A 15,205-nucleotide genomic window follows, 5' to 3' on the forward strand; every position below is an offset into this window, starting at 1 on the left:
CTCAGATTTAATTGAACCTAAATGCTTCGGTGAAAACTTATATCCTATTTCATGCACTTTCATAAAACTTCATGGCAGATCAGATGAATGCAGGATAGATTAAACTGATACATCCTTTTAAAGTGCATCACTTGGACACCCTACCACTTCCTTCCTGAAGTGAAAGAAAAAGCCCAGAAATGTGCATCAGTCACACCTCCTTTTCCTGTCAGGCTTTCAGACAGACATCTATTGGAATGAGTTTTGCATATGAATCAGCTACAGGATCATAATATGGGTAGCAAGAATTTTTATTGTGCCTGAACTCTTGGCACTCCCGCAGTGTCGAATAGGTTTTTCGCTTTCTTTGTGCTGCCACCAGTGAGCATAAAGGCAGAGCTATCTCCTCTATCCCAGTTTAATTCCATCTCTGCCGTGGAACCTCATGCATATGGGACTCAGGAGGAGAGGGAGGGAGGGTCATGGAGATACTTGGTGTGCTAATACATCTTGAAGAATCCAGTTACTGTACAGGTAAGTAATTTTTTTTTTCTTTCTTTCTGAATAGTCATCTGTATAAGCTTCATGAAAGGACATGGCCACTGTTTATCATTCTGTACTTTTATCGAAATACAGGAAGATAAAGTTGCCCTCAGTGTCACGTTCTAATGTGTGTATGAAGCAACTCAAGTTGCACTCTAGTCCACTGCTGCAGAGGATCTGCAGAAAAAAGTTATAACTGTAGTTATAATTAATAGAATTTTTTCTCCAGAGTTTAATGCTTATCACAATAAAGATAGAATACTTCATGTAACTAAAAAGAGGAAAGCAGCAGCAGCCCAGGTTGAAGGTCAGCATAAGCCTGTCATGTTTCAGAGTTTAGATCCAAACAACTGGAAAAACATGCTGGTATGTTAAAAGGCAAATGCTGGTTTGCTTTTATTTACTTTTTCTCTATTAGTATGTTTTGTTTGAAACAGCAGCTTGTTTTTTAAAAAATAATAATTCAAATGCTGATCAGTTAGTCATGTAGCAAAGAGCTAGAAACAAAATAATTATTTAAAAGTGTCTTGAGACTGTTCTGCACTAGTGGAGATGCTATCTGGCTAAGCAACAATCTGCTACTCCTGCCAGGCATTGGTGTGGTTTTGTAAGGGAGTTACACACACTGTGACACCGTTACAAGAGTAAACTCGCACATCTTTTAACTAGGTTTGTCTGAGACAGAAAGTGAAAACTTGTAACTAATCTGTCCTTACTGGATACGTTATTAGTATCAGACTAAAGTTAAAAGATCATCATTTCTAGGCAGTTGTTTCTAAGTGAACAATAGATTTTTTTTTTTTAACTTGCAGCAGTTAACTAACTAACAAGTTAACTTTTTTTAACTTGTGTATTATTTTAGGAAAAGTAATTATATATGAATGCAGACTTTTCAAGTGCAGGTACTGTGGCACCGTCTTGATCAGTTTTGGTACCATCAATTGTTCTTCCTCCTGTCCTTCAAGAGTTCACCTGTCTGAATAGAGCACTATACGGTGTCAAGGTTAATACAGTGTCGAATTCAACTCTTAAATGTTTGCCTGGGATGAAGACTAGACACACCTAATGTGTTAGAATCTTTTATTCTGCATTATTATTTTAAAGCAGTTTCCATTTTACATGCAGCTGTTCATATGAACCATTCCCACTTCTGTTGTTTGAAATGGAGAGCTACACTTCCACACTTCCTTGGCTATCCGTGAACACTATATCAAGAAGTACAGTCGATATTTATTGTGTAATGCAGATGGGCAAGTAAATATATTTCATGTCTGGCACAGTTAATATTCTGTGCTGAGTTTTTTGTAAACTTGTTATTCATCTTTTTGATGAGTCTTTGGTTAGGCTAACCATAACCATGAAGTAGTTTTGGAAGATATTATTAGTGTTTCAGAAAGATTCAAAAAGTATGAAAACATGTTCTGCAACTCCTGTTTTTGAAATAAAGATCTCTCCGTTTGTTTCTTAAGAAATCAGCAATTACTTGCCCTGTGAATCCACTTTGGAAAGTAACCATCAGCAGAAAGCTCCTCTGCCTGCAAAGCCTAACAAATACTGTTGCCTGTGCTAGTGGTTGAATACTAGCCTTTGTCTACAAGACCGCTTGCCAGAGGCCTTGCACTGGTCTGATATAAAGCTTTGCATCTCTGCTGGAACACTCTCGTTGAAAGTGGCAGTTTGAGACTGCCAGAAATGGTGTTCATACAACAAGTATCCTTGGTGATGTATCCCAAGTCCTAGAAAGCAGGAATTAAGGAATAAGTCAGGTCTTAAACTCCAATGACTTTAAACTCCAATGACTAATTTTTGCATTATGAAGGTTGCAAGGTCAAATTTTTTCCAAGTCCATCATCTTTTTCCTTATTCTGTATATGGTGTGAAACACTTCCAGAGAAACAGTGGAAAATTTCAGTCCTACATACAAAAGGACAGAAGACAAAGGGGTAAATCTAACAAAAAGCAAAATGCAAAAAAAAAAGGGAAATGTTTTTGATTCTTCCACTGCTGCTGAGATGGCTAAAAAGCCCATGTGGTAACTTAAATGTGCATTAATTTCTCATCTGAACCCTATGGTCTAAAACAATCTGCAAGACAAGAAATGCAGAAATCTTCCATCAAGCTGCTCGTTTCTGATGGATTTGTTAAGCAGCCATGGTCCAAGACATACATATATACCCGTCAGGGCAGCCTGCTTTGCAGTCTTTTGTCCAAGCTGCTACAGCAGAAGCAGGAGATACATTTATTTTCCTAGCAATAGTAAATTAAGGAGGGTCTCCTTTACAAATAACAATACCATTAATTTTGTATATCATTTTTCTAAGTTATACTGTTTGTATAAGCCAATAAAACAGTATATTTTCTGAGGAGCAACACAGTTTTCTTCAATGGTCTTTGAATATATGTGGGACATCTGAACTGGCAAGTGTGAAGATGCTGTTAACTGAAGAATAAATTTTAAGGGAATCTCGATACTTGAATGTCTGAGTTTCAGACAGCCCAGATGAGCCCTTCATAATTCCTAGAGAGTTTTTTATGAAAAACTTCCTTAAAGACTTAATCTGAACCATGGAAAACTCTGTCGGGTTAATATTTGCTTTTCTCCCCCTTAACCTGGAAATGGCAAATTCCAAACTGCAGCACTGTTTCCCTTCTTACCACGCCTGCTGGTGAATGCGTCAGCAAATGGGCGATGCTGAATGCCTGCTACCTTCCCACCAATTCTGGCTTCTATGCTTCTTTGGAACTGCTTACTAATCTTTATTTACCAACAACCTTTGCTTATCAGTGCTGTATAATCTGACAAGACTGTGGTATGTCCAACGTGGAGGGCAAGCACTCTTGCTTTGAGGTCTTGCTTTGCTAGCTTTCTCCTTCTCTTTACTGTAATCTTCCTCCTACTCTTGCATCACTTCATCTTCCTTTCCTTTGCGTGAAGATAATTTGCCTGCAGTTGCGCCTTGGGAGGGAGAAACACATTTTGGTTGGCATAAAACTTGGTTGATTAAAAGGCTGTCGTTCCAAACAAGTCATCTTCACCTAGTCTCCCGTCATTTTCCAGGACAATCTACGTAAAAAGGATGATCGGATTGAAGAATTGGAAGAGGCACTCAGAGAAAGTGTTCAGATAACTGCAGAGCGGGAAATGGTGCTAGCACAAGAGGAATCAGCCAGGATCAATGCTGAGAAACAGGTCTGCAATCTTATAAAGTCACTGGTAGTCCTCTTAGGAAAGTAACCAGACAGTAAAGTACAATTTTCCCTGCTTTACTGTGAAACACAGCTGGTTTTGTTTGATGATCCTATATCTCTGTTCCAACATTAGGTAACAGAACTCATAAAGCCTGCAAAGCCTTCATGATAAATTGTATTTCATAAGTAAGATTTTCTTGAAATTAAAAAGAAATAGAAGGTATCCTGAGCTTTAAAATACTATTTTAAGTAGTAACTCTTCTGATCTGTCTTGCCTGTCAAAGCTATCGTCCTATGTGTAAGTGTACTTCGGTTCACTGTGTTGTTCATTGAATGTATTTAAAGAGGATGATTTTTATTAGCGTAGTTGTGTTTATGGACCACAGTCTCGTTGCACTTGCAAAACAACTGGATAAGGAGACAAATCCCTTGGCTTGAGCCAAAAATACACGCTTGTGTGTTGAAGCCACAAGTGTAAACTTTCATGCATGAATTGATTCCGTGCCGCTGACGAGATACTCTGAAGAATCATGTATGTGCCTGATTTTAACTCACGTAAGTAATCATCAAGAAAACATACCATAAGTAAGTAGCGAATAAAATTCCATGAGATTTTGATAAAGGTTTTGAAGCAGAAGCTGAACCTGGCATTCTTACTGTGTTTTTTGTGAGCCTCTTCAATGTTTTTCACTGTTCCTTACTTGACTGTAATCAGCAAACAGGAGCATTTGGACAGTTGCATTGCAATGGCATGATCTCTTTCTCTTTGTTATTTAAATAAAAAAAGTTCTGACTAACTGCACTTTAAAACGCTTTAAGAGGTTTTTTCCAACATGTATTCTTATATCACATACTTTAACTAAAAAGAAGATACAAATATCTTAGTAATAATCCAAGTTTTCAGGAAGAAAGCAACTGTTTCTCTTTAGGCTAGAGTCAAGCTCAGCTGTTTGCTGATAGGCGTATTGAGGATAATTCTGGTTGCTGTGCCCTAAGATCCTAGGCAATGTTATGGAGCTCACTTTCAAGAATGCCTTCTTTCCAAACTTCTTGTAGCCTTTAAAAAATTACATGAAATAGAAATGTTAACTAGGTAGTAAATACCACATCAAAGATTAGATCTCCTTGAAAGGAAAATCTATATCTCACGAAGGAGCAGGTTCTATGCTGAGATGCAAAAGTAAACACAGTAGTATGTGATTTGATGCCTAGGATGTCACAATGTTTTAATTCCTTTGTTACAAGACAAAGTGACCATTTTTATATTCTTTGAGCACCTAGAAGCTCGTAGAACTCACCCTTTTGTGATGTCTGTGCTTGAAACGCAGAACAAGATGCATAAGGCTTAGGGAATTTTTTGAGGGAAGGTTTTGAAGAAGGTAGAGTGTGTTAATTTTGTAGGGGTTAGAAGTATCTGAAGTTAGGGAAGTAAGCACAAAGACGAACATTTACAAATTTTATGCGCACATAATGTAGGCTTATATCAGAGGATGATCACAGGTCACCTCAGTATTGAAAGTGAAAGGTGGGTAGAGCACAGTTTGCAAAGGGTGAGTAGGTCACATGTGATTCACTAGCAAAGAGGCGTGCTAGTAGCATTGACATGATCAAAGCTACAGGCAAGGAGATTACTGCGCAAATGGGCACAACCTGCACAAGACAGATTTTTTGCATAGATCCAGACACAGAAGAAATCCTACCAAAGAACTTTAGTTATATAGATGCAGTCAGAAAAGTCCTATATTAGAGATATTCCATAAAAGAAATTCTGCAAGTTCTTAAAAATAACCTTTTAAAGGAGGTTTGAGTCAAAGATACTATCAAGATTCACAAAAATATGAAAGTTCTGTTCTAGATGAAAAGAAGTGAAGTAGCGAGGAAGATTTCAGTCACAGGATGGAAAAGAGGACTCCCTTTTAGCCTGTTGAGCATGAGCACCTCATAGATGTCTGTGCACTGTGAGCTGTTAGCAGCAGGTTTATTATGGAGAGGAGAAGAGATAAGTCTGGGTTAGCAAAATAGGGAACTGTTGTCATAGAAGTGAAGATTTATTTATACACAAGGCATCCTAAAACAAGAATATGGGAAGAGAATTGTGCTTTGGGAATATGCACAAATTTCAGGTTTGGCCGTAAGGAGGCTTTTCAAAAGAACTCACCAGTGAAGCCTGATGAGAGGCACACAATGAGATCAGATGGTCAGAGCTTGGTGAAAAAGGGAAATAGCTGGTGAATAGAGAGTTGGAATTGGGTGTACAATCTGAAAGATGAGGCAAGGCCAGGAAATGTCTAGCCTGAGGGTCAATAGGCCATAAGGATCAGTGAGAGAGATTGAGAGGAGAGGAAGAGAGCCAAGAAGAGTAAGGTTTGTGGGAAAAGATTGGTGGAATATGGTGGGCAACAGCATCATGAAAAAGAAATTAATTTGGATGTAGTATTGTGTACAGAAGTAAGGAGGAGAAAGAAGGATGGATTGAAAGCAGCAGGATCGGAAGAGGGAAAAGTCAACGTCTATACCGTCACTGACAGCAGTGTCTTACTCCAACAGAAGACCTAAACTGCCAGCTCTGACCAATTGTAGTTTTTAAAATATGACCAACAAGCTGGCATGAAAGAAAAGCAGCTGGAGTGTCTTGTTCCAGTGAGCACTGGGATTGCTGCTGTGCCCCATTTTGTCCAACAGGATTTTGTTTTGGTATCAATTAAACACAGTCAAATAATAGAGTGATGGCAAGTACCTGTTTTTCCAGGGTGAGGAGGAGACTTTCCTTCAGATGTTTTTCTTTTCATATTCCTTCAATTACTTTAAAAGAATGCCCTCTTTGTTTTATTATGTTCTGTGGAGGTTCTTTGTAGAATTATGAAAGACACCCTTAGATAGCATTAGAGTTTATAAATGCAAAGCTCTGTTTTCTATATGATACTAACGGCAAATCCTTTGATTTTTACAAACAATAATAGTTCAGGATCATTCTTAGACCAAGTATGAATGATATATGTGATTTTAAAATGTTAATGTTATCCAAACTGATTATAATTTGCTTTTAATTGCATGCTTTTTCTTTCCTCCCTTCTGTTTATCTTGTTTTCTACCATTCTGCCACTTCACTGCCTGTCTGAAGCTGTTTAATGAATCAGTGCATGAGGTCAACCATTTTGGCTTTAAGTGGTTCAAGGTATGAGGACATCTCATTCGTGTGTACCTCTGCCCCAATATTTAATGTTGGGTTTGTAGCCCTGTGTTGTGTAATCCTACCCTCCATCATCTCGTGATGTATGGTTTCCTGCTATTTTACAAGCTTCAGATTTGAATTACAGTGTCCATGAAGCTACTCAGGATTTCATGGTTCTCAGATAACGGTTTCAGATTAAAATCTTGCTCTCTCTGATCCAGTGTTTGAAAATATCCTGGCAGTGTGTACTAACTGAGGCAGTGGGTTAACTGTGTTAATACACAATCTATATAAGGCAAGATGTCTCCAGCTGACTAAAGCTTTCTGTTTATTTCAGGATCTTAGACCTGTTCTTTCTTTCATCTACCACAAAAATAAAATCAGGCATTTCCTGCTGGGAACAGTGCACCCATTGGATTGGACATAGTTTTATTAACCTTATTGTTCTGTATAACAGAAACCCTGCCATACAGAAAGCAGATGAGGGGCTCTTACATAAAGACCTCAAAGTTCTTCAAGTTTGTTCTTTCTAACATATTCACTTGGTTTTGTTGGTGCACCTGCTGAATCCTGTATGTCAATATTACTGTAAATTCCTTACAGCTGTGGGGTTATGTACAGCTATGGCTGATCCCATGAGTTCAGCCCTCTAGGTTGAAGGTCAGAAGGTGTATGGAGACTTCTTATTAGGTACTCTCCGTAAGGCTGAAGGTAGGATTTCTCAGATAAACACTTCTATTATAAAGTTCTTTCCAGTAGAGATGGCAAAACCAAATGTGGGTCTAGGCACTTTTTCTCAATTAACCAAATCTGAGTTTACTTTAGTAAAGCTATAGTTACATTCCTCAGGAAAAAAAAAAATTAAATATAAGTTTTTTCCTGCTCAGAAATACAGTGGTAGTTTTACTTCCCTAGGAAAAACTGCTGGAGGTCATCTTTGACAAAAGGCCCTGTCTTGCTCACAAACTTTCTTTCACTGTCCTGGTGCATGTTACCATCCCTTCTCCTGCAGCAGGAGGCAGGAGATTATCTTATCTTATATATCAGCTTAGTCATAATCAGCACCATTCCCAGAATAATGCTGGAAATGTGTTTCCATCTTCATGAAAGAATAAGGCCGTTTTTGTGGAACAAAGTGAAACAGAAGTTCAGATTCTGTCATTCAATGTCAATCAATAATAAGCAGTGTCAGGTCCTTGGCTCAAGGAGCACAATATAAGAATTACTTGCATTTTGAGCCTTGATTATTGGAGGGCACAGTTGACAAATGTGTACTGACCTAAGATGCTTATGCCCTCCCTCTCTTTGCTCACTTTCATCCCCTTATTTAACTGCACATCCCTTCAGTTTTCCCAGCCTGGGTCTTTCTGGGGCCGTGCTGTGAAACGGAGCAGTGATCTAATTCATAAGAATTATCTGGCTTTTTGAAGGAAGTTTTTTCATGTGGACCAGTTTGCTGATCTGGTTCATGGATTCCCACAAAGAACTTGAGGCACATCTGAGGAAGCATTAAACTGTGGGGGCGGGCAGGACTGAGAATTGGAGGCAGGAATTGCTTAGTATTATTACTAAAAATATTTTTACCAGAAGCTGTTATTGTGGCCTTTACAATAGGCTACTATTTCTATGAGTGAGATGATGCACTGCCTGACCACAACATATGTTTCTCTATCTTATTTGATTTCCTTCAAATTTGAAAAGCGGTAGGTTTTAGAATTTAAAATAGTATTTCTGCTGATAGTAGTGCAGCTCTGTTCTGTCACAAATATCAACTCCTGCTTAAATGCACTCTCTTTATAGTATCAGCTAACTTCTAACTCCTTACCCTAAAATGTGATGGCAAATAAACACGTTAAATACTGGCCATTACCTGTTCTTTCCTTCCTTCCTTAAGTAGTTACTTAACTGAACTGAAATGTCTAAATTTACTAAATTTACTAAACTGAAATTTCTGAGTTGGCAGTCTGATCTTGACACCTTCCATCAACTTTTTTGAAGTTACGATTCTCAGTGGGAAATTTTAAATGAGGTTAAGTATGTAGACCTGTAAATAGGTATATCTGTGTTCATACACTATATCTTTTTATCCTACACAGGGCAGGTTTCTCTGCTTTGCCTTTTGAGAAAAAATAAAATACTGAATATCGTAACAGTAATGTATTGTTTAAATGTATTTTCTTATGCTAATTCCTTTCTCCCACTATCTTTATAAGTTATTTCAGCAGAATTTAATATTCTTTCAGGCACATATTACATGTAAAATATGTTGATAACAAGAGCCCTGAAATTCTCTATCGCATATGCCTACTTCAAAATTCATATCTGTTTATTAGAGAAAAATAAATATGGAATAGGTTAATAAATCAACTAGAACCTCCTTCACAGTTCTCTCCTTTTTCCCCATATCCTGTTCACCAGGATTTCCCTGTTGTAAGTACAAGGTCTGCAGAGGTTCGAATACAGAGTACAGCCTCCAAGAGCCTTGTCTCTCTTACCCGTAAGTTACTGTACAGAAATTCTAGCCAAGTTTTGAACGATACATCTCATTTGCACTTCCATCAGACCACCATTCTGGTCCTGTTTTAACCTTCTACCATATATTAGACTACATTTTCTTGCAAGAATAGAAACTACATTTACAACAGAATTATTATATATTGGACCCTATCCTATAAAGTATCTTCTACAAATGCAAAATAAGTTAGAACACATACCCTTTTGGCTGAGCATTCTGTTACTGAAATAGATCTAAAATATTTCTAAAATATGTTGAGTGTTGGAATTATTTCACAGCACAACTTCTGACACATTAAGTTACTTCCTACAGGTCCCTGTAAATGGAAAATATAAAGTGGAATTTCTCACGAACCACTTACCTATAGGTGCTTTCTGAGCCTCATAGAAACGTCAGAATTCTGACTGCTCTGTAACAGATGCTGAACAGTTTGCTTTCAATGAATGTTTTTGTCTCTTCTTCTGTATCTCCTAATGAGAAGTTTGATAAACCAAGTGATTGGAGACCAAGGCAGTAATCCAAGGTATGGTTTGGGGGTGAAGGTGCTGGAGCCTCATTGCTTCCCACTGATTTTTCTAAGCAGTTTACATTCTCTTTGGCTGAACTTCTCTTGAATATTTTCTGCAAAGCTCCTTTCTATAAAAGTCTGCCAAAGTCATTTTGGTTTTTGAGTGTATGTATATACATACATGTACAAAGTCATTTGTGTATTGTGTATTTAATTTATATTAAGTAAAAAATCTGTGCTAAAAACTTACATTTTAATTTCTTTTACTGATATACATTTTTTTAAGAGTTTTTTAAGTTGTCAGCCTGAAGTATAGTTTTGCCATTGTTTTTCAAGAGATTTTTTTTTTTTTTCATTCTTTTGTCTGGTTATTTTCCTTTGGTTAGAAAAAGCATTTTGGCTAGGTGAAGTTGACTGTGCACTCTGTCCTTGTCAATGAATATGTATGCAGTCTTTTTTAGAAGCATTGCTTCTCCCTGAAGTTACTTCTTCTCCCCAGGTATTTAAATGGATTACATAGCCTCTTCCTTTAAAAATACCCAGATTTGTATTGACTCACATTCCTCACATGGGAAGGGTGATTCAGTATGTAGTTCCTTCTGTATTCAGTAACATACCTTTTAAGAGGTGTAACAGACTGGAATTTTTATTCTTTTCTGTCTTAGATGTGTTCAGCTGTGCCTAGTTGGGGCTTGGGGGATTTCTTTTTTGCCTCCAGTAGAGAAGAATTAATAGGAAAAAAATGTATGAATAGAAAATCATGCCCAAAGACTTCAGGACAGAGATCTTTTTCTAACATTGTAGGGGGAAAAACTTCTAAATCTTCTGGTTTTATTTAATTTGTTGCACTCGTTTGAGGTTGCAAAGTGGGCAAAATTTGATCACTTTTAGGAGGCTTGGGGACACTGAAAGGATAATTAACCTCTGTTCAAAATATACATTGAGCATTTCTCCATATAGGTCACCTTTTCATTTAATGAAATGAGAAATACTGATGGAAACTATTACATAGAAATTTGGTGCAAATGCTGATTTTAAGATCATTTTGTCTGGATTTTTATCCCTTTTTATTGTTTAACAGATAAATACTCATTTCACATTATGCCTTTTATTATAGTCAAGTATTCTAGACAAAGCTTTATCTTGGCATCTCTCTACCTGTTATATTATTTTCTCAAGTACCTGCCTCTAGATAGGATTCTATTTGTTGTGGCTCAAGAGAAAATCAAAGTCTTGAGTTGCCTTCAAGTCTGGTTTGAAGGAGAAAGTCACGCAGATTTGGTTACATTAATGCTTGCTTGGAATTGTGAGGACCCAAGCAAATACTTGTGTTAATTTTTGTTTAAAGCTAGCCTTGTGCTTTTTTCATTTGGAATTTCTTTTTCACTTTCCCGTTGCGTTCTTTAACTGTGATCTTAGGTGCAAGTGTGATACAATAATATGTAGATTAGAGCATTAAAGTTCATTAGACTTGTACATTAGATTCATAAATTTAAAAATAGATGCTCTTTTTCCGACATAATCAGTTTTTCCCCAAAATCCATGAAGTGCAAGAAGAGAAATTGTATTCCTTTCCAGACCATTCTCCTATGTAGAAAAACACAGAGGGTGACAAACTTGACGTTCATTTAATTGAGGATGCCTCTTCTTTTGGAAACATTTCCTACTCACACAAAAGCTTCCAGACTTTGCTCCACTGCCCTTTACCGTCAGATTCCTTCAAACCCTTCACTGAATTTCTGCCTGAGTTCAGTTGGCTCAGTATGGTGGGATTACTTTTTAGTTATTGTATCTAGGTTCTGCTATTTGCTTTCCATTAACGACAATGCTAAAGATTCCCTTCCACAAGTTAGTAGAGGTGGAAGCTTTCCTGAGCTTGCCAATGGGACTGTACTTTTTCAATTAGCCACATGTTCAACCTTCATGTGGCAATGCATGTGCTTTCACATAATAACTATGCTTTCACGTATTTATGTTCATAATCCTTAATGTCTTTTGGGAAAAGAGTGTTAAAGATGTTTGTGGAATTAGCGTCCCATTTTTTCACTACTTGCAGTGAGTTAATACATCATCCCAGAATTTTTCTCTTTGGAGAATCAATCAATGGTATATAAAGTGACAATCTATGCTATGCTGTGTAGCACAGCATTAAATATTTACTTTGAATATTATTCAGTTATGTCTAAACTGTCTGCCATGGTGACATATCCTAGTTAACCAGAAACTGTCTAAAATGCAGCAAAATGCAAATCAGCATGGTCTACGGAAAGCTTGTGAAAAACTGCTGAAATCCGTGGGCAATTAGTCTGAGCTGAAAGGCTTCCTTTGGCCCGATTGCTACTGCTACCTTAGCAGCAATCACTGAGTAGATGTACCCTAAGAAAGGTCAAGTTATTTTGAAGATGGCCGTGTTTAGCATTGTGGCTGGAATATCATGACTTAACCATAGTTCTAGAGATTTTGTTTGGAGGTAACAAATTGTACTAAATGAGTGTGTGCAAAACTGTGCAGAATGTGCTAAATGTGCTAAATTCTAGTTTGTCTGCCTCTGTAGAAATTTTTAAATGGTGATCAAAATCCAGTGTTTTTGCAAGATTGTTAGCCCTTGAATTATTTGTTGTCCCTTGAAGTAGTGATTGCTGCTGTGTTCCCAAGGGGCTGGAGAGATTCATTGCTAGCCACAGAAGATAAACACAAGACAGTTTCCTAAGACTGTAGAGCCATGTAAAATAGAACAGGACAGCTTCCTTTGGTATAGTTGCAAGGGTTAAAAAGCATAATTAGAATACTTCATCGGATAATGGTTCCAGCTGAGGGAAATGCAGAAATAAAATTGTAACTTGTTATAGTTTTCAGATACCAGAGACTACAACAGGTTTCTGTCCTCAATAGAAATCAGAATTCAGTTTTTCACTTATTTTTTCCAGACATGACTCAAATATTTTGTATGTGTTAAGCAGAAACAATTATTGCTTCCTTCTCAAGAGCTCTTGTCCCAGCGGTAGGCTGTTGGTTATTTATATGGCTTATGGCCCTCATTTAGAAGATACAATTGTCAAAGCTACCTCCAAACATCCTAACAGGACACAGCTGTGACTTATTCAGTCCTGAAGTCTGACAGCTCAAGAGTTTTTTTCTTTTCCACACATCTGTGAATTTTGATTCCTCCTCCTTCATATAAGTGCTCAGCGCTCTCAGAGTGTGAGCAAAGAGCACTCTTGATTGATACTCAAGCAACGTACCCCTTGACAGAGACTCCTGTATTTCTATTTCTGTGGGTTCTGCAGGAGTAACATCCTAATGTCAGATATCATCTGGTCAGTCTGGTATTAGTGCTCTTCATTGCCTAGAGCCATCAGTGGAGACAGTAAGGAGCAACACAGAGCATTGACTCCTCTTCATTATCAGATGCTTTTTTTTATAATGAAAGTTTTTGTTGAGACACCAACTCATGGAAACAAGAGACATCAGCTGTCTAAGTATCTCACTTTCACAGTGATAAGAAAATTTGCATTCCACTACAGTATCCTGCAGCTTTTCAGACCATAGTCTTGTCTCTCTCCTCTCCTTTTTCCCAGTTAATAATGTAAGAATGGGACAGTGGCACCAGTTCTGTTAAGCCACCAAAACACTGTATTTTATCCGGGATGCTGAATGTACAAAATCCTAACAACCTAAAAATCAAAGGCACAAAGACTTAAGCAAGTCGCACGCTAAGGTAAAGAAACACAAAGTTCATCCCTAAAATTACAGCTGTATATGACAGATGATTAGAAGATCCTGCCTTTTCTCTGGAGAACTGATAATCCACCAGCCATTTTCACAGCTTTGACACTAACTCCCCTCTTTATTGTGAATAAAACAGAACTCCTCTTCTCCGTGTGCAGTCTGCCACAGTCCTCTAATACTATACACAGTTGACCTTGGCAAAAGGGGTGCTGTAAATCTGGCATCCTCTTTGAGCTGGAGGTAAATGTGATGTACAGAAACATCTTAGTTGTTGCACAATATTCTACTATGTTTATTTCTGAGTGTCTTTAGATAGGATCTTCAACTAAGGAATTTCAACTAGTGAAGAAAAAAAAAAGTTTTTCACTTGTCTGCATAGGTTCTTATGGCAATGTTAATTAACGGTGACCACACAGAACAAGTGAAGCAGTTATATAGGGTGATATGTATAGCGTAGGGAAGAACGCTCTCTTTAGGTGAACTTCTGTTCAATTTAGGGTATCTTTATAGTGCCTACAATTACAGAGTAATAATGAAGGTAAAGGATCTTAACCCCATATGTATCTACTTCAGAAGGATTAGTGGTTGTCACATTGTGACAGCAGAGAAGCCAGGAGCCATGGTGCATTCCTCTGTCCACCTACAGGCGCGTGCATACTCATGCGCTGGTGGTGAACAAGAGGGGCTTGAATTGGAGCCAGAGCTCCAGCCTGTGTGGTGGGGCAGAGCCGTTCTGCTTTACACCCTTCTGCTGTCAGCGTGGCAGAGCTTTCAGCTGTTCTCCCAGCTGAGGGCTGTCCTTACCTTACAAACCAGAAATTACGTTTTAATTTTATCGGGGGGGGGGGGGGGATTTTTCTTGTTACTGCTTACTTATTTCTCTCATTTTCCTCTGATATTTTTAGCTTTCAAAAAGCTAAGCTGTGCCTAACAGCTTTCCCAATATCTATAAGAATTTGAAAGTTGTTCCCTTAATTCAGAATAGCCAAGAATTTAGTTAAGTGTCTTGGATATAATCTTTAAGAGTACCTAAAGCCACCCTACTGCTTTAACGAAAATGGGGCTATGATGAAACCATAATTCATTTCCCTCTTATTTTGTGTAAAGGTTTATTAGCTTGTGATTTAAGCAAACCATCTGGTCCTGCTGGCAATCCAAGTTATGTCAGACTCAATGCTTTCTCCCTGTAATATGTTACTTGAGGCAGTTAAATTACATACTTAAGTCCTAAGTCTGGCCTGTGCTTTTTCCATGTCTTAACATCTGTTCTGGGAAATTTTTCTGGGATCCAAACAAGTTTGCATGGAGCCAGAACTCTTGTCTTTGTCTTTCTTTTCATGTCTATTTCTTTCCCTTCTCTCTGTCCTGCAGTCTAATCAGTTCAACTAAGTAAAAGATAATGCAGAAATTTGCAGTCCCTTTATCATTTCAGTAATGTACATAGTGAAATGAAAAATAGTTTAAAAACCCTGGAGCTGTAGAAAAGTAGGAGGCTGTCCTCTGAGAGAGTGAGTGACACTTTGAGAAATTTTAATTTTTTTTTTTCAGTCCTTGTAGTGTTCTTACTAGT

The 15,205-nt window shown here is 37.7% G+C and overlaps 1 protein-coding gene across 3 annotated transcripts in view; it reads left to right on the plus strand.

Annotated features, from left to right (window-relative positions):
- ERC1 (ELKS/RAB6-interacting/CAST family member 1) overlaps window positions 1-15,205 on the plus strand; it is a 315,343-nt gene that overhangs the window by 188,105 nt on the left and 112,033 nt on the right. For all 3 annotated transcript variants that reach the window (XM_075504308.1, XM_075504326.1, XM_075504315.1), the window contains one exon: window positions 3,581-3,712. In XM_075504308.1, the coding sequence (XP_075360423.1) occupies window positions 3,581-3,712 (132 nt within the window). The remainder of the gene's footprint in view (window positions 1-3,580; window positions 3,713-15,205) is intronic.

Source organism: Mycteria americana, chromosome 1 (genome assembly GCF_035582795.1).
Source record: "Mycteria americana isolate JAX WOST 10 ecotype Jacksonville Zoo and Gardens chromosome 1, USCA_MyAme_1.0, whole genome shotgun sequence".
NCBI lineage: Eukaryota > Metazoa > Chordata > Aves > Ciconiiformes > Ciconiidae > Mycteria > Mycteria americana.